Here is an 18,781-nt window from a genome sequence, read left to right on the forward strand (position 1 = left end):
ACTCATTCCTCATGCTATCCAAAATATTTTGCAAGCTTTCAAATTAAAACCTAATGAAGCTAAAATGAAAAATGCCTGACCCAATGAGAGAGCAAACATGGAGAGACGGTGCTATTACTCCCCCGGAAGCTTCCAGATCCCCTCATGTAGAAATGCCTCCTTGGGTCTGTTCAGGATAAGACCAGGACACCCCTTTGTTTCACTTAAGTCAGTACCTAGTGTCATCCCCAGATTCTTCCTGCTGGTGACACCCTTGAAGCCAGTGGCCTGAATCTGTCATTCTTCATTTCGCAAACCCTGCGTGCAGTGGAACGTCTCCAGACCCTGGGGTACCCGGTGCCTCACCTCCAAGCCACCTGCCACCGTCTGCGCCCCGTTCTCCACCTGGTGCCATGAGAGGCAGCCTCCTGGGAGAGCTGATGAGCCAGTGGTCTCGGCAGAGTTTATTAAAATCAGACTGCAAGCTGGGGAAATGTGGGTTTCACCATTTTGGTCAAAATTGTATCATATTACTCTTGAGGGCATATCTGAATTCATTTTAAGTATTTCCTATGATGCTATGTAGAGTTCTCTTTTAATGAGACTGAATTTTAATAGAAAGTATAAAACAAATTCTATTACTTTCCAAAATATATATGGTATATAAAATATTTATATATAAAATATTTATTTATTTATTAAAAACATTGTTTTCAGAAGCACTAAATGAGTATAGAAAGACATAACCATCACAGAAATTTAGAACACATGTATCTTCATATAATTTCCAAAAAAGTCGTGTGTGTAGATAAAAATTACCAATTGGGGTATTTCTTTCTCTATTTACCCTTTTTTTTCCCACCCTAAATGCATACACAGTCAGTTGTATGAATGCAATATCTCATTTAGATGGAACATTATAATTTAACTGGGCTGATTCCTTAAAGCAACTTGGTGACAAGCCACAGTATTTAATATGAAGAACCATAAACTTAGCACGTTCCTGAATGCACTTGATCTTAGCCAAAAGGCCGAGAAGCGATTGCACGTTCCTGAATGCATCTGAAATGTACATACTTGTGAATTTTGCAGTGTTTTCACACCTTCCACATGATGGAAGATTTCACAGAAATCCTGTGTAGTACGTGAAACCATCCTAAATGTTTTGAGGTTTAAGAATGAAAATTGGCTTGCCTGTTAACATGGTTGAACTACATCACTGTCATCTTCTTAAAGTAAATGTCAACCCAGGTAACTAAAAAGTGACAGGTATAAAAAAAGATCAACATCATTTAAAGTGCTTCTTTCGATGGAAGCCTACTGAGCGTTGTGATCATGTAATATTTTTAGGATTGATGTCCCAGCTCACTCTCTTACAGGTTCCTTATCCCAGGGTGTCACTTAAACTTTGTCATTTCTGAATTGTGTCCCAAACCATACACCTATCAGAGGATGGTGAGAAATATGTGGTCACAAATATTTCCTGAAGACTCGATCAAACACTGTGCCAGGCAAGCGTGAAACACAAGAGAACAGGAAGCCTGCCTTCTAGAACAATGTGGCAATGACTTTGTGGACCAGAGAGGACAGAAGAATTAGCAGGACCATAAATGTTGTTCGTGGGGATTTCATTCCCCTTCCCAAGTGTGTGTGTGTGTGTGTGTGTGTGTGTTTGTACACGTGCATCCTGGGAGCGTGGATGAGTAAAGTAATCTGTAAAGCTTAAAATTATAGCAAGTCAAGTTTATTTGTCAGTTTAAAATCCTCCCTAAAAACATGGGTGGGACGTTATATAAACATCATGAACAAGCCATGAAAAATGCACAGCCCTCCTAGGTCTTAAATTCTCACCTAGAAAAGTGTTCAGTAACCAGCAGGGAGGGCATGTGCTTGTTGGGCTCCGTGGCGTCCTATCTCTCGCTGACCTGCATTGTTCCTCTTCCGTGACAGCCGCCTGTGGGGGCAACCTGACCGGCCCTGCGGGTGTCATCCTGTCGCCTAACTACCCCCAGCCGTATCCTCCGGGCAAAGAATGTGACTGGAGAATAAAAGTGAATCCCGACTTCGTCATTGCCTTGATATTCAAAAGGTACCATCTCTTGTAGACTCCCTGTTGACAGAATGTTAAGGGTCATACCTAAAAATTATGCCACGTTCATGCAGTGCCCAGTTTTACCCAAATGAAACCCTCCATCTCGTTCTGAGAGCTGCTACCTCGGGCTGCAAAGGCACGTAAATGGAAAGAGATAACTTGGCTGCCGAGCATTCTACTTGTCTTAGGACAGACATGACAGAGCAAGAATTTTAAATACTATCTTGCGTGCGGCATGTTCCACATGAGAAGGCTTAATTTACAGAATAGTCACGAAGAGTAATAAAACAGTGAGAGAAATGGGCTTAGTCTAATGTCTCATCAGTGTCTCCTATTCCCCACATGTGTGGTAACAAATTCACGCCCATCACACGTCTTGTCTGACATTCCCAAAGGTAGCCGCTTGTATTTGTGATAAAATCTATATTATCATTGAGATATCATCACTTGATAGAATTTTGAAAATGGAAGTTCCCCCAATGTGGTTGCTGTAAAGTCTGAATTAGTAGACGTTACTCCTTAAAAAATTACTGCTGACTTACTCCTGCTGAACTTGTTGATGAAGTTTCAAACATGCTGATTGTCTTATAAATTCTATAGGACTATCATATTACTTGTATCTGGTGTATCATAATTGAAATTTTGCAAATCCCAAGACCTCCACTTCTGCATTTTGAACTAAAGGAAAGGGGCATTTTAAAAAATAAGTGGTTCTAAAGGTCATGCTATTGACCTCTTACCTCTCCGGGGTGAAGTGGTCTCATTACATTTATTTGTCAATTGAACACATTTCCTTTTCTGATGTTTAAGTCGCCGTTCCAGGCCTGGTGCTGACTGTCTTCCTTCACTTTCTCCTCCTGATGGGATCTGAATCAGTGTAATTTTAAACGCCCCCGGTGCTCAATGTTAAGTAGTCTGATAAGCATCGTGTCTTGAATTTATCCAAGCTGCTATAAATGTGCCTCTTGATGAATACTTAGTATGTCTCTCAGCTATTACACAAAACCACCGAACATTTGCAGCTATATTTTTGGACATCTTTGTGAGTTTTGTGAATGTTAACTTCTACTGGTGGCTTCCTTAACACCAGGAGACACCACTGGTACCAGGAGATGGAAGATAAATTAACAAATAAAGCCTTTTAGAGAACACAGAACCTTATAAATAAGCGTCTCCTATCTTCCGATGTGTCACAGTGACTGATTATCAAGGTTCCCCAAGGGCAGTCCATGTTATAAGACAAGTTTTTTGTTTTGTTTTGTTCTGTTTTTTGTTTTTTGTTTTTTTCCTACTTATGTTACACAGCTCTCTGGAAAGAAAGTAAAAGTAGAAAATCTCCAACTCTTCTTCCACCTTTTAGATCCCTAAGTCCTTAGTGGACTCAATTTGATGGGAAACTGACATAGTTGGGAATGATCGAGAGATCTCCCAACCAGATCGACTTAGTAGATAGAGATGGAACAGGAAGCAGTGGGTGGGGACACGGGTTTCACCCCAGCAAAGGGGGACAGACACTGACACGTGCTGCCCAGATGCACGGTTTTAAGAATGTGAGTTAAGTCAAGTGTGTTTCGTGAGGCGGGGGCGGGGACCGCTGGCCTTACAATACCAGTGAAGACAGCATATGACTAGACCTGGAGCACTAGCTCTGGAGGTCATCCCTGTACTTGGGATGACTGGGGAGGGACGGCTTCTCACAGGCCCCTGTCCCCTGTGGGCTCTACGCTACTCACACACCGGGACTCAAATGAAATTTGGCTCAACAGCTGGGCCAGACTTTGGTCTCTTGTTGGGGTTCATGGATTGTGCAGTTAGCATGAGTAGAAATACGGATGGATTTTACAAATGGAATCATAATGAATTACAAATTTCACTCCAGACTTCTACACGTGGATTACGGTATATCCAGAGAGAGAGAGAGCGCAGTCAGAAGGCTTTGTGTCTGTGCCTTGTTGTATTTCCAGCACTCGAAAATTATGTCATGATAATTACCTATGCCAGCTCTTGGGGCACAGTGTGACGGGTTCTCAAAACATTCCTGTTAGGTATTACAAAAAAAGTTCTTATTCTGATTAAAGCCCACTTGGTGGATCAGCTCCTGCTGGTCCTTTGTCCTTTCTCTTGCCACTCTTCTACTCCTTGTTCATTTCTGATTCAAGGAATCTGTCAAATGACCAGACTAGGAGACCTTTTACAACTTCCTTTAGTAAATATGTCCGGGGACCTCCCACAGGACCCAGCGTAGCCTTGACATAAGGCAGGACGGCAGGTTGCCAGGCTGGGGTCAGGATTAACGTTGGGTCCTCCGTGGTGTCCCTCTTTGTCACTTCCTTTAGAATGCGGTGGGCGATGTCTGAAGACAGCAGTCTTCCTTGCCGTCCCTTGAATCTGCAGACAAACCACGCCACCTTAACAAAGCCCATGTTGGTGATGGTTAAGACTCCTGACTCTCCATCCCTGTTGTCCCCGGCCAGCTCGAAGGAGAGTCGAAGGTTCTCAGAATGAGTCCTTGCTACAGACTCAGAGGCTTGATTCAGAGATGGGGGAAGTGGAACGCCGGCCAGAGTGTATTACTTAAACTCCTCCAATTTGTTGGCTTGTTCTGATCTCCTCAAGATCTTATCCCTCTGCACATGTAGTCTTTCACTGGGACTGTGTTCCTTTCTGAAGCTCCCAGATTATCATCCGCTTTCTCATCAAAGATGGCGGAGACATTGCAAGCCAAATCCCTCTTGAGAGCTTTGGCGATTACCAGGATATTTAATAGTAGAGAAGAAAGGGAGATAGAGAGGGGAGTGGAGTCAGGGGAGGGGGATGGGAAAGAGATAATTGGCTGAAGTCAGCGATGGGGAGGCCTGGGCTGGAACAGGTGACCCCACACTCTGTGACGTCACAGCGATGACTTACATCAGCCGCTTCACCCAAGCAAGGAGAGGCAGCTACCTTTTTAAAAGTACACAAAACAAAACAAAACAAATGAAAAGCTCACAAAAAAGGAATTTTTAAACAAAACTTAAGTAATTGTTTTCAAACTACAAGTATTCACATAAAAATCAAGTACCAGTGGGAATTCTTCCCTTTTAAGCCCATTTCCTTCAAACCACACTTCCTTAGCAATTTCATGAGTGTGGGGAAGAGCTCTTCAGTCCTCAGTACTAGGATCAGCTTCAAAATTTCTCTCTGTCAAATAAATAAATAAAACCTTTAAAAAAAAAATCGTACCATTTTGAATACAGTGGTCACCCCGTAAAATACGGACAGTGTTTCTCGTGGATAGTTGTTACACGCATAGCTATTTTGACATGTAAATTGCTGTTATATTTTACTATGGGGTTGTTCTAAGATTTAACAAGCATTGCTTGGAAGCCAAGAGACTCACACAGTGATCCCAGTAACGTTCTAGTCGGGGAGATGAGAGGTGCGTCGTAGGTGTCTAACCTGATGAGTTCTCTTCCCTCTAGTTTCAACATGGAGCCCAGCTATGACTTCCTGCACATCTATGAAGGCGAGGATTCCAACAGACCTCTCCTTGGAAGCTTCCAGGGCTCTCAAGCCCCAGAAAGAATCGAGAGCAGTGGAAACAGTGTTTTCCTGGCATTTCGGAGTGACGCGTCTGTGGGCTTGTCGGGATTCGCAATTGAATTTAAAGGTACTGTGGCCAGTTTCACTGGTGCGTCAAATAATTTGTATCAGGACGTTTCCATTGTAAGCATTTCTTTCCGCCATCTTGCCTGTCTGTCTCGTGTGTAGAATGCTCACGCCTCGGTCCTCTGTCTGGGGAAGACAGATGGATCTTCCCAGAGCAGAAGAAAATGCGGAGACACAGTTCTACCTTAGCTAAAAGAAAAAACACAACAAACAAACAAAACTCTGAATCATTTCTTTTTCCCCAAATTTATGGCCATGTAAAAATAAATTACGGTTTGTGTAAAGAAGGATTTGATGACATAGAAGAATCATTTTAGTGCGTGTTTTAGTATCTTCTAGTTTATTTCGTCAGAATGACTAAGATCAAGTACATCAAAATAGCTTGGATGCATCCATGGTTTTCCACGTGTAATACCCATGGTCCCATGAATCTTCCGGGCAGACAGGGGTTCCTGTGTGGTCACCAGACAGGTGACCCCAACTTCGTTTTGGATCCACCATCCCGTTATCAAACACCAGAAAAAACAGTCAGAGACAAACTCACAAAAACCACCCTAAACTAACTGTTTTGCTATAGGCTCTGTGAAAATACTTACACACTTTTCACATCCACTTCTCATGTGAACAAAGAAAATGCAAAGTATATTGCTAAGAATTAGAGAAAAGGATTTCATGGAATATCATTTCACAGTAGTGAGTGCTTTGTAAAAAAAATAATGAGGATACGTATATTTAAACTTTTGAGTTACTTATTACTAGTAATTAAATTGTCACATACAGTGCAAAACACATTTCATCTCTGTTAACTCTTCACTGGGCATGTGTCTCCTTACATGGTTTTAAGTAGAAAATTAATGTATTTCCCTCTAAACAGCAAAACCTACAAACTCACTAATTCTTCTTAAAATGCACAGCAAGAAAAAATGTAAACATTTCAGCAATCAGAGGAGTTCCTATGCTTTGGGGATGGGGTCTGTTCGTGTCTGTGAATAACTGAAAACAGTACTTTCAAGCATTTTCTGTATCGTCAGGTAGTTTCTGTATTAACAAGAACTCACAGAAATGCACTTCATCGTGACAATGCCTGGTCCGTAATGAATCTAAAAAAGACCACACTGCATCTAAATACAGGGCCACACATGTGCCACTGCCTGCTCGGACAGGTGTACCCTCCAGGGCATCTAGGACAGATGATCAGTGAGCGAGTAAGTGTGGGAAGGAAAGTCCTGCCTCCTTTGTCTGAGTTCTTTGTGACCAGGCCAGCCATCTCTCTGGCGGCTGGAGCTCCTAAGGTCTGGAAAGCTCTCCAGTAGAGGTGGTGGACAAGTACAACCAGCGGAAGACAGGGGAAGGCAACTGTAGCTCGCACTGCCCTGGCGAGTGCCCCTGGAGGGCAGGGACGTGAGCAGTAGAGTCACGGGCCGCCTCGCCGAGCCCCCATCTCTGGCCCCTGGCTGACCCCCCGTGGGGCCCCAGGACTGGGGTGCTCAGGGGTGTCTCCTTAGGGAGAACAGATGTGAACTATGGCAAAACACAACACGTTATGACGTCCTGACTTAGAAAACAGGACAAACTGAGCGAGCAAAAACAGTATCCGTGATTTATCACGGAACACCCTGAACTGACAGCCGATGAATGGAACCGAAAGATTAGACGCAGGACGTTTAGAGAAACGAAGATGACACTTGCCGTCAGAAACCCAAATTAGTGACACCGAGCGGATAATCGTGTAAGTGGCATTAACCAAATATTCAACTAAACTCAGAGACGTACAAGGACACATGACTGAAGAGACTGAGAAGGCAACATTCACGTGGGGGAGACCTCTTCTCTGAGGTTCGCTGCCCTGTCTTGGTCTGGGTGACAGGGTCCGCCACGTCTGTCCTGAAGCAGATGCCCCTCCCCCGGGCTATAGCCTCAGGGCCGCAGGTCACCTGACGCTGTGTCCCCCGTCTGGGTTATTCTTCTTACTTCCAACATCGTGGGCGTCTTGTCCTCGCGCATCATCACAGGAAGAGGGGGCAGGGCAGTGAGACATTTAGAGAGAGATGGAGAGACCACACTCACATAACTTTATTACAGCATATGGTTACAGTGGTTTTATTTTGTGATTAGTTATTATCGCTCACCTCTTAGTGTGCCTGATTTATAAGCTGAACTGTTGTGTATGAATAGAACAAAATGAAGCATACGTAGGGCCTGGTGCTGTCTGCATTTTCAGCCGTTCCTGGGGCCTGGGGACGCATCCCGAATGGGGGGCTGCTGCGTATGGAGAAGTGTCCATGCCTGGCCCACTAGCTGCCCAGTGTGCTCGGCGGGACACCGGCAGACAGCAGTCAGGGGAACGAACCTTCCAGTGCCTACAATCGTAGTTTTTCATTCCTGCTCTGCTTAAACTAAATGTTCTCTGCTCTAGATGGGATTTACATAGCTACAGAGAATTAACGCAACATCACCTGCCCTTCAAAATATCCAAATCGGTTTTCAATAAAATGATTAGAAGGCTGGTCCCAACCTGGGACCCACAGACAAACTCCAGTAACAGGAGAACAAGGGCCTGCAAAAAGGTGTTCTGTTGTTTTACAGACGATCATACCTGTCATCAGTTACATGTTAACAGACATTATATAGTCATAGAGTATGCATTTATTTATATATCTATGTCTGCATACATTTACATGCTTTGGTTACAATGCAGTATATGTAAAACACATATATGGCAATATGATAACACCTTATAGTATGATACAATAACATGTATTATAACAATGGTGTAATATAATAAGGTATATAATAACATTCAAATAATCTATAATATATTATGTATTATATAATGATATATATTATAATATAACCTATAGTATTTTTAGTATATATTTCATTTTAGCCAAAGTATGTAAGTAAATAACATAATAGATTCTTAGCATTAAGAATAAAGTTTAACCTGCCACACATTGGGATTGGGATCCCGTGTGGAGAGGCCCTCGTCCCAGAAATGCAGCAGAAAATAGGGTCGCCCCCTCTACTGTCATGCAACACATGTTCATGGGGAACCTGGTGCTAAACCATGTGTAGACGACCTGCTTCTGGGCTGGGGTTTCGTGTGTAGCAGAACAAGCTTCCTCGCTGTGATCTATTGAAAAGTCAGCCCTGGACACAAGGGTTTGTACAAGAAAACAAAAAAAGAAGAAAACAAATTTAAAAACAATTTAAGTTTAAGTCAACAATTGCCAAAGAGATCTCTGTTTGGCTGATGTTGACATGTAGATCTTCATAAATATAACGGGAAATATGGAATAAGTACAGTTAAACAAGTCTCCTTTTTTCCTGCATAACTTCCCAAACTTTGTACCTTTTTCCTCTTCTAAATAGCATCCATTCCTACGAGAATGTGCAGAGTTTTCAGAGCTCATGTCATTCTTCATCTCTCGTGACACATCTGCAGTCTCTCAGGAGGGTCTTCTCCAGACGCAAGTGTGTAGCATCACTAATAAGCAACATGTAGACAATCAGCAAGAAAACATTTAAATAGGGACTGATATGAATCCCCACCAAAAAAGCTGAAGTTTACACCTTATAATTTTCAGAGATCCTTCGTATATGTGATCAACACCGGATTTTCTATAATGAATGACGGGGCGGACGGGTAGACTCTCTACAGTGGGAGGGTTTGTCAAGCCAAAAGCAGAGAGCAAAGACCTGTTTATTTCCTGCACTCAAGTTCTCTTCGAGCCTGTTGACATTGGTGGCCCCAATCACTTTCTCTGCCTCTCACACACACGTAGAAGCCAAATCTATAGTGAGCACTTGGAGATCTGTGAGATCCAGTTCCGGAGGCTTCTGACATTACCGGGAGCTTGGATGATGGCATGAAGGCTGTTGACATGCATAAGTAAAAAGCGATTCAAATGGTGAAATGATGTATAACTATATACATGAACATTTAATACCTATAAACATATATAAATATATATATATACATATACATATAAGCATAAATATGCACAAACACACATATATAACATATATATGTATGCATGTGTACATATATACATATATATATATTTCCATTTAGAGGTTTTTGGAAGACCTCGAATATAAAAACATTTAAAATATTAAGGTTACCAACAGTTAACTGGGATTAACCATGTAGCTACAAGCTACAAAGACAGTTTTGTATTTACATTTAGGAAAAGACAGGTTTTTAGTGAAAGATTTTTAACTCTTCAAGCACCAGGTTCAGATTCTCTGCGTTTAAAGCGAGCTGGGGACCGTCCTCGCAGAGGCGTGCTGAAGCACTGGGTTAAAGCCCGCCGTGCCCCCGGCTCTGTGCCTGGTACGAAACAGGCCTGGAACCGTCTGGGCAGCTCCTTTCGTTAGGCTGCGTGGTTGGGGTCAGTCCAGGGCAGACACCGCATTTGGCTTTCCTCCAACCATGCGTTCCTGGGAAGGTGTGCTCTGCGTCAGGAAGCTCGGTGGGCGCTTCCCCTCCACGTCTTCCCAGCCGGGCTGCAGTCACGGTACCTGAAAGTGCACGAGCTTGCGTGAACCAGCCTTCCCGAGAAGGCCCAGGTTCTCATTGTTCCTAACGCACACTGTGACTTCATGTTAGTAGGATTTAAGCACAGAGGTGGAAAATGACCTCAGCGTTTCCTGAGTCAGTGTCTTTGGTTCCGTACTATAATCCAGAGCAAAAAGATATACACAACAATAATGCTGTATTTTTTTTTAACAAATGACAGTAATTCAATAGCAATTCTTCCATAAAATGTCGTTAAAAAAAGAAACATAATTTTATTAGATAGGAGTTTTCCTACAATATTTTCTATAATATTTAACTGATAATTTTTAACTTGGTAATCATTTTTATGGCATATCACTATTTTTTTAAAAGATTTTATTTATTTATTTGACAGAGAGAAATCACAAGTAGATGGAGAGGCAGGCAGAGAGAGAGAGGGAAGCAGGCTCCCCGCTGAGCAGAGAGCCCGATGCGGGACTCGATCTCAGGACCCCGAGATCATGACCCGAACCGAAGGCAGTGGCTTAACCCACTGAGCCACCCAGGCGCCCCTGGCATAGCACTATTAATAGTAACTTGATAATTAACAAATAACTTCAGTCTGTGAGTACTGTCTGAGCCTTTCTAGCACACCAGGCACTGTTCCAGGCACCAAATAAAACGGGAAGCAGCTAAAGGAACGGAAGCGTAAGACTGTGCCCTCATGCAGCTGACATTTATTTCCTCCACAGAGAAGCCACGGGAAGCCTGCTTTGACCCTGGAAATATAATGAATGGGACAAGAATTGGCACAGACTTCAAGCTTGGCTCAAGTGTCACTTACCAGTGTGATTCTGGCTACAAGATCGTGGACCCCTCGTCCATCACGTGTGTGATCGGAGCAGATGGAAAACCTGCCTGGAGCCAAGCCTTGCCTTCCTGCAACGGTACGCATGGATTCTCGGTTTCTCTCCAATAATCCTAATTTGGAATGCCCAGTCTCGCTTTAAAACCCTGCCACACTTCAGTGCTCTGTTCCTCTAGCAGGAGTTGGCGTCTGATCACACACAATGCTAATGGGGACCAAGGACATCACACTTCTCCCCCATGTAGTGGAACTAGTGTATTGGCCATTACCTGGGCTTCTGGAAGGGCTGGTATTTTTCCCTCAGTTAGATAATTGGACATTTTTAACCTTTGTGTTTGCATATTCCAGGCCTAAGGTACATAAGAGATACAGATGGACATTCGGTGTCTCTGTGCACTGTTTCTTTCTGGGTTTCTCTGTGTCTCTCCTTCTTGTCTGTATTTCTCTCCATGGATATATTTATGTGTCATTTCCCCCAAGATACCAGTCGTTGTAATTCTTTATATAGGCATTAAATGAATAAAGCCACGTATTATAAGTTATGGTCAACCTTCAGGGACAGAGCTCGCTGCGGTGAGAGCAGCCTGGGGGCTGGTGCACTGGGCCGTGGAGGGACAGGAGGTGACATAGATTTCCTGGTCTGTGGCCACACTCTGTATGTGACTCTAGGCCGTAGTTGCATCAGAGTCTCCAGACAAAACCCCTCCAGCTCTAGATGGGCGACTTGTGTCCTCCCCTCTGAGACTCACACACATTAAAAAAGAAGATGGTAAAACCCCATGAGTTTTGGCAGAAAAAAAAAAAAAATGATTTCCAAGTTATATTGGGATGAGCTCAAGGACCAGCTCAGTTAGATACCTTGAACTTACCCCAAACTTTTCGCTGTCCCCCCAGTTCAGCTCACAGTGTTACTAGTGCTTTCAGACCAAATAGGTGAAATTTAAAAGTCAGCACATAAAAATTCAAGCAAACAAAACAAACAAACGTGCCTTATGCCCTGAGCTGCACCGCGCCTCTGGCTTTCGGTGTTTATGAACCTGGGAGCTTTTTGGCTGAGGAAGCCTGTCATGCCAGGATCCAGCTCCAGTTTCTGGCGCTCAGCAAGCCCTGCGTAGAGGGTTCTAGAAAAAATGAACCAATGGGCAAATGGCCAAAAGCCATTTCTTTTTTTAAGATTTAATTTATTTATTTGTTAGAGAGAGAGAGAGTTAGAGAGAGAGAGCACACACAAGCAGGCAGAGAGGCAGACAGAGGCAGTGAGAGAAGCAGGCTCCCCGCTGAGCAAGGAGCCCGATGTGGGACCCGATCTCAGGACCCTGGGTGTCCCCAAAAGCCATTTTTAATGGAAAAATCTGAAGAAAAGAAAAGAAAGAAACAGTCTGTAGCCTGTTGAAACTTCCTAATTTTACACGTTTCGATAATAAAGATACAACCCTTGATGCTTCTGAGATCAGGGGTCTGGAAGAGCAGAGCGTGCTGCAGCAGCGTGAAAGTGCTGTGATCCCCCTGCGTGGTGCATCTGTCCACGATGGTTTCCATGCGTGTCTGAACGTGACAGGGCCATCCGAATACAGTGCCTTCAAAGTGTGTGTCAGGGCGTGGAGGGTTTCCTCATTGCAAAACGATAGTGCCCCCGTGGCCTCTGACCAGCGATGGGGTGGTGGTGGGCGTGCCTGCAGGATCTCAGCCTAGGGGCAAAGCCACATGTTTGGAACCTACTTCCAGACCAACGGTCAAGCCCCTGGGTGAGGTGGAAGTGGCCCAGAGCCTGCGGACCTCCGAGTCCTCTCTAGAGCGACATGGTAACATGCCTAGCAACATCGGTTACCCTAATGATCATGTGGACATTTAGCTGTACGAGATAGACCTAAAAATACCCATACATGTATAGACTACATCTCACAGGAACTTAATACAAATTCCATCTTATATTAGTTACATTTAAAAGGCAAGTACCACTTATACAATATAAATAATGCCCAATATATAGAATAAAATGTCCAAGCATCTCATAGATTTGAAATGACCCAGAAATATCATTCATCTCAAATTCTTAAAAAGTACTCTAAAATTTCTGTTTCAATGTTTGCTGCTATTTTTTACATTTGAAAGTTTGAAAATCACTTGTTATATATGTGAATTATTCTTTATATATAAGCATATCCACACCTACAAATATAAAGGGAAATAAATCTTTAAACATATAATAAAAATATATATTATTTATTTATATTGTTAGTAATGCACAAACATAATATATAATAATGTATATTAAATATATACTATTTAAATGAATATATTAGGAATTAGTAAATATATTAGGTTAAATAAAAAATTGATATATATTACATGTAGATTAAATATATATGTATCATGTACATGATATGTGTACATATATATAAAAACAATTTTATAAGGGAATCTTGTAGATTTTTAGCTCTAGGTAACATAAGTTAGTTTTGAATTTTAAATCATGATCAGAAAGGTTGGTTTATGAATCCATACTTTCCAAGGATCTATTTTTTTTTTTAGGATTTTATTTATTTATTTGCAAGGGAGAGAGACAGAGACAGAGCACAGCCATGAGGAGAGGCAGAAAGAGAAGCAGACTCTGTGGCTGAGGAAGGAGCCCAGTGCGGGGCTCGAACCCAGGACCCTGGGATCATGACCTGAGCCAAAGGCAGACGCTTCACCCACTGAGCCTCCCTGGTACCCCTCCATCGATCTTTTTAATGAAAAATGCTGAACAGCTACATATTTAAGTTACTGCGTGAGTTGGTTTGGGAGATTGAACGACAGAAAGGCCGCAGGTCCTTCTTGCTAAGTTGACTAAAAACTAGGAGAGGCCTCTGGGAGGTGAACACAGTGGTGGGCACTGCAGGGCGCCCGCAGGAAGCGGGGAGGAGGAGAGCCTCTAGTTGGAACACAGAAAGGGTACGGTGTGAGCTCGGGCCCCTGTCAGGGAGTGGGTCCTGCTTGTGGGGCCCTGTGCCCCATCCCTGTCCTGCAGGAGGGCCCCTGGGACATGGGTGTGGAGCCCAGCTGGCCACCAGAAAACTGCCCTCACACTGAAAACCACCAGCCCTGTGGCTCCTGAAAGACCTGGAGAGTGCACACCACGGGCAATGGTGCCGGGGATCATGGGCTGCCTGCAAGCTGCCCGCCTGTGTCTTGAGGACCCTCATGGTTTGGGAAGGGGGTTTTCAGGGTGGGCTAGAGCTGTGCCCCAGGGTTATCCATCTAGAGGCAGTCGGATCCCGGCTTCACCGTCCAGGGCTTAGAGGGCAAGAATTTCTACCTCACAGCACTGGGAAGATTGAATGGGGTACGCATAAGGCTCCCAAGCAAAGTAGATGCTCAACAAATAGAGCATCTTGATTCTTTAGGTACATTTTGTTCTCTACGTGCATTTTAATCTGTATGTAAACGGCACACATGATCATTTTCAGGGAACAAAAGGCAATGATCCCAGACTCCCATCCAGTCCCAGGTGTGTGCAAATCCCTCTCAGATATCTCAATAGAGATTATATACAGGGACCAAAGGAAAAATAAGAAAGGTGAGTTTTCGACTTTGTTAAATAATAATGTTGGAGGAATTAAATTTGAAACTTAAATACAATTTGAACTGATTGGAGAATGATAATAAATAGTTTAGCCATAGAATAAACATAAACAATGAAGTCACATCTGGACAATATATATATAGTCAAATTTTAACAGTCAAGCACTGTTTCTATTTGCCAGTCCTCAAAGTGCATAAAACATAAATTTTTATTAATGCTATTTATTTACATTTCAGTAAAACTCAACTCCAAAATCATTAAGCCAGAAATTATCTCCTGCATAGTTTATTTTGGATCTGTCATGGAGAAAAGCACATTTCTTGCATGAATCAATAACTGAGGGTTGTTCAGATGACTCACTAAATCAGGGGACTTCAGCTATATTTTAAACATTTTGATAGTTCATATATTTTGGAATGCAGTCAGTGCAGTTTGGACTAGTTTTGTTTTAAATGTAGGATATTTTTTTTTCTTGGTGATTCATCTGTTGCCTCCAATTTTTCTTCACTGAAATTTACTATAAAGTCAGAACTGAAATTGAAACACCCTAGATCCCTTTCGTGGGGCAGGGTGTTTGCTGTGTTATTTCTGGTTTGCATTCAACCTGATGGTATTTGTTGCCTTTACGTGTGAGACATATATTCCAATTAACCAGAGGGATGAGTACGTTTCTTGTGACCATCTGTAATGATGCTGTTGTTACTCTATTCATTTGGGAAATGATCTGTTTAATACATTGATTACCAAAGAGTAAGTATATATCTATTTTTCTTTTATCACAGGATCATAATTTTTTATTTATGGAAAAGCCCACACCCATATATTTCTTACATCAACACAGTCATATGGACAGAATAATTACTGAGAATGAAATGAAAGTTCTCTACATTTTTTTAAAAGATGCTTTATTTTCTTTCTTTCTTTCTTTCTTTCTTTCTTTCTTTCTAATCAATTATTTTTATTAACATATAATGTATTATTTGATCCAGGGGCACAGGTCTGTGAATCATCAGAGACATACTTCACAGCACTCACCATAACACATACCCTCCCCAGTGTCCATCACCCACCCACCCTCTCCCTACCCCCCTACCCCCAGCAACCCTCAGTTTATTTTGTGAGATTTAGAGTCTCTTAAGGTTTTTTTCCCTTCTGGTCCCATCTTGTTTCATTTTTTTTCCTTCCCTACCTCCCAAACCCCCTGCCCTGCCTCTCAACTTCCTCTTATCAGGGAAATCATATGATAATTGTCTTTCTCTAATTGACTTATTTCACTTAGCATAACACCCTCTAGTTCCATCCACATCACTGTAAATGGCAAGATTTCATTTCTTTTGATGGCTGCATAGTATTCCATTGTGTATATATACCACATCTTCTTGATCTATTCATCTGTTGATGGACATCTGGGCTCTTTTCATAGTTTGGCTACTGTGAACATTGCTGCTATAAACATAGGTGTGCCTCTTTGGATCACTATGTTTGTATCTTTGGGGTAAATACCCAGTAGTCAAATTGCTGAGTCTATTTTCAACTTTTTGAGGAACCTCCATGCTGTTTTCCAGAGTGGTTGCACCAGCTTGCATTCCCACCAACAGTATAGGAGGCTTCCTCTTTCTCTGCATCCTCTCCAATATCTGATGTTTCCTGACCAGTTAATGTTAGCCACTCTGACTAGTGTGAAGTGGAATCTCATTGTGGGTTTGATTTGTATTTCCCTGATGCCCAATGATGTTGAGCACTTTTTCATGTGTCTCTTGGTATTTGGGTGGTATTTTTTGTCTTATTTGTCTTCTTTGCAGAAATGTCTGTTCATGTCCTCTGCCCATTTCTTGATTGGATAATTTGTTCTTTGGGTGTTGAGTTTGATAAGTTCTTTATAGATTTTGGACACTAGCCCTTTATCTGATATGTCATTTGCAAGTATCTTCTCCCATTCTGTCAGTTGTCCTTGGTTTTGTTGGCTATTTCCTTTGCTTTGAAAAAGCTTTTGATCTTGATGAAGTCCCATTAGTTCGTGTTTGCCCTTGCTTCCCTTGCCTTTAGTGATGTTTCTAGAAAGAAGTTGCTGTGGCTGAGGTTGAAGAAGTTGCTGCCTATGTTCTCCTCAAGGATTTTGATGGATTCCTGTCTCACATTGAGGTCTTTCAACTATTTTGAGTCTATTTTTGTGTGTGGTGTAAGAAAATAGCCCAGTTTCATTTTTCTGCATGTGGCTGTCCAATTTTCCCAACGCCATTTGTTGAAGAGACTCTTTTTACCATTGGACATTCTTTCCTGCTTTGGTGAAGATTAGTTGATCATAGAGTTGAGGGTCTATTTCTAGTTTCTCTGTTGTGTTCCTTATACCTATGTGTCTGTTTTTGTGCCAGTACCATACTCTCTTGATGATGACAGCTTTGTAATAGAGCTTGAAGTCTGGAATTGTGATGCCACCAACTTTGGTGATCTTTTTCAACATTCCTCTAGCTATTGGGGTCTTTTCTGGTTCCATATAAATTTTAAGATTGTTTGTTCCATTTCTTTGAAAAAAATTGATGGTATTTTGATAGGGATTGCATTAAATGTGTAGATTGCTTTAGGTAGCATAGATATTTTCACAGTATTAGTTTTTCTAATCCATGAGCATGGAACATTTTCCCATTTCTTTGTGTCTTCCTCAATTTCTTTCATGAGTAATTTATAGTTTTCTGAGTACAGAAAACTATATATTCTTTGCCTCTTTGGTTAGGGTTATTCCTAGGTATCTTACGGTTTTGCGTGCAGTTGTAAATGGGATAGACTCCTTAATTTCTCTTTCTTCTGTTTTGTTGTTGGTTTAGAGAAATGAAACTGATTTCTGTGCCTTGATTTTATATCCAGATACTTTACTGAATTGTATGAGTTCTAACAGTTTTGGAGTGGAGTCTTTTGGGTTTTCCACATAGAGTATCATATCAGCTGCAAAGAGTGAGAGTTTGACTTCCTCTTTGCTGATTCAGATGCCTTTTATTTATTTTTTGTTGTTGTTGTCTGATTGCTGAGGCTAGGACTTCTAGTACTATGTTGAATAGCAGTGGTGATACTGGACATCCTGCCATGTTCCTGACCTGAGGGAACTGCTCTCAATTTATGCCCATTGAGAACTATACTTGCTTTGGGTTTTTCATAGATGGCTTTGTTGATATTGCGGTATGTACATTCTGTCCCTATACTTTGAAGAGTTTTGATCAAGAAAGAATGCTGTACTTTGTCCAATGCTTTTCAACATCTATTGAGAGTATCAAATGGTTCTTGTTGTTTCTTTTATTAATGTTTTATAACACATTGATTGGTTTGCAGATGTGGAACCAACCTTGCAGCCCTGGAATAAATCTCACTTGGTCGTGGTGAATAATCCTTTTAATATACTGTTGGATCCTGTTGGCTAGCATTTTGGTGAGAATTTTCATATCTGTGTTCATCAAGGATATTGGTCTGTAATTCTTTTTGGTGGGGTCTTTGTCTGGTTTGGGGATCAAGGTGATGCTGGCCTCATAAAATGAGTTTGGGAGTTTTCCTTCCATTTCTATTTTTTGGAACAATTTCAGTACCAATTCAGTTCAGTTTGATTCTTCTTTAAATCGTTGGTAGAATTCTCCTGGGGAGCTGTCTGGCCTAGGTTCTTGTTTGTTGGGAGGTTTTTGATTGACTGCTTCAATCTCCGTACCAGTTATGGGTCTGTTCAGTTTTCTATTTCTTCCTGGTTTAGTTTTGGTAGTTTATAGGTCTCTATGAATGCATCCATTTCTTCCAGATTATCAAAATTGCTGGTGTATAATTACTCATAATATGTTCTTAAAATTGTTGGCATTTCTTTGGTGTTGGTTGTGATCTCTCCTCTTTCATTCATGATTTTATTAATTTGGGTCCTTTCTCTTTTCTTTTTGAGAACTCTGGTCAGGGATTTATCAATTTTATTAATTCTTTCAAAGAACAAGCTCCTAGTTTCATTGATCTGTTCTACTGTTCTTTTGGTTTCTATTTCATTGATTTCTGCTCTGATCTTTATGATTTCTCTTCTCCTTCTGGGTTTAGGCTTTCTTTGTTGTTCTTTCTCCATCTCCTTTGGTGAAGGAGGGGTTGAATACTTGAAACCTTTCTTGTTTC

General features: G+C 41.8%; 1 protein-coding gene across 2 annotated transcripts in view; it reads left to right on the top strand.

Annotated features, from left to right (window-relative positions):
* Positions 1 to 18,781, top strand: part of CSMD1 (CUB and Sushi multiple domains 1) — a 1,951,187-nt gene that overhangs the window by 1,694,117 nt on the left and 238,289 nt on the right. For both annotated transcript variants that reach the window (XM_045086171.1, XM_045086170.1), the window contains 3 exons: positions 1,930 to 2,068; positions 5,533 to 5,720; positions 10,973 to 11,167. In XM_045086171.1, coding sequence (XP_044942106.1) covers positions 1,930 to 2,068; positions 5,533 to 5,720; positions 10,973 to 11,167 — 522 coding nt within the window. The remainder of the gene's footprint in view (positions 1 to 1,929; positions 2,069 to 5,532; positions 5,721 to 10,972; positions 11,168 to 18,781) is intronic.

The sequence above is a fragment of the Mustela putorius genome, unplaced genomic scaffold (genome assembly GCF_011764305.1).
Source record: "Mustela putorius furo isolate JIRA1106 unplaced genomic scaffold, ASM1176430v1.1 tig00000905_pilon_pilon_pilon, whole genome shotgun sequence".
Classification (NCBI taxonomy): Eukaryota; Metazoa; Chordata; class Mammalia; order Carnivora; family Mustelidae; genus Mustela; species Mustela putorius.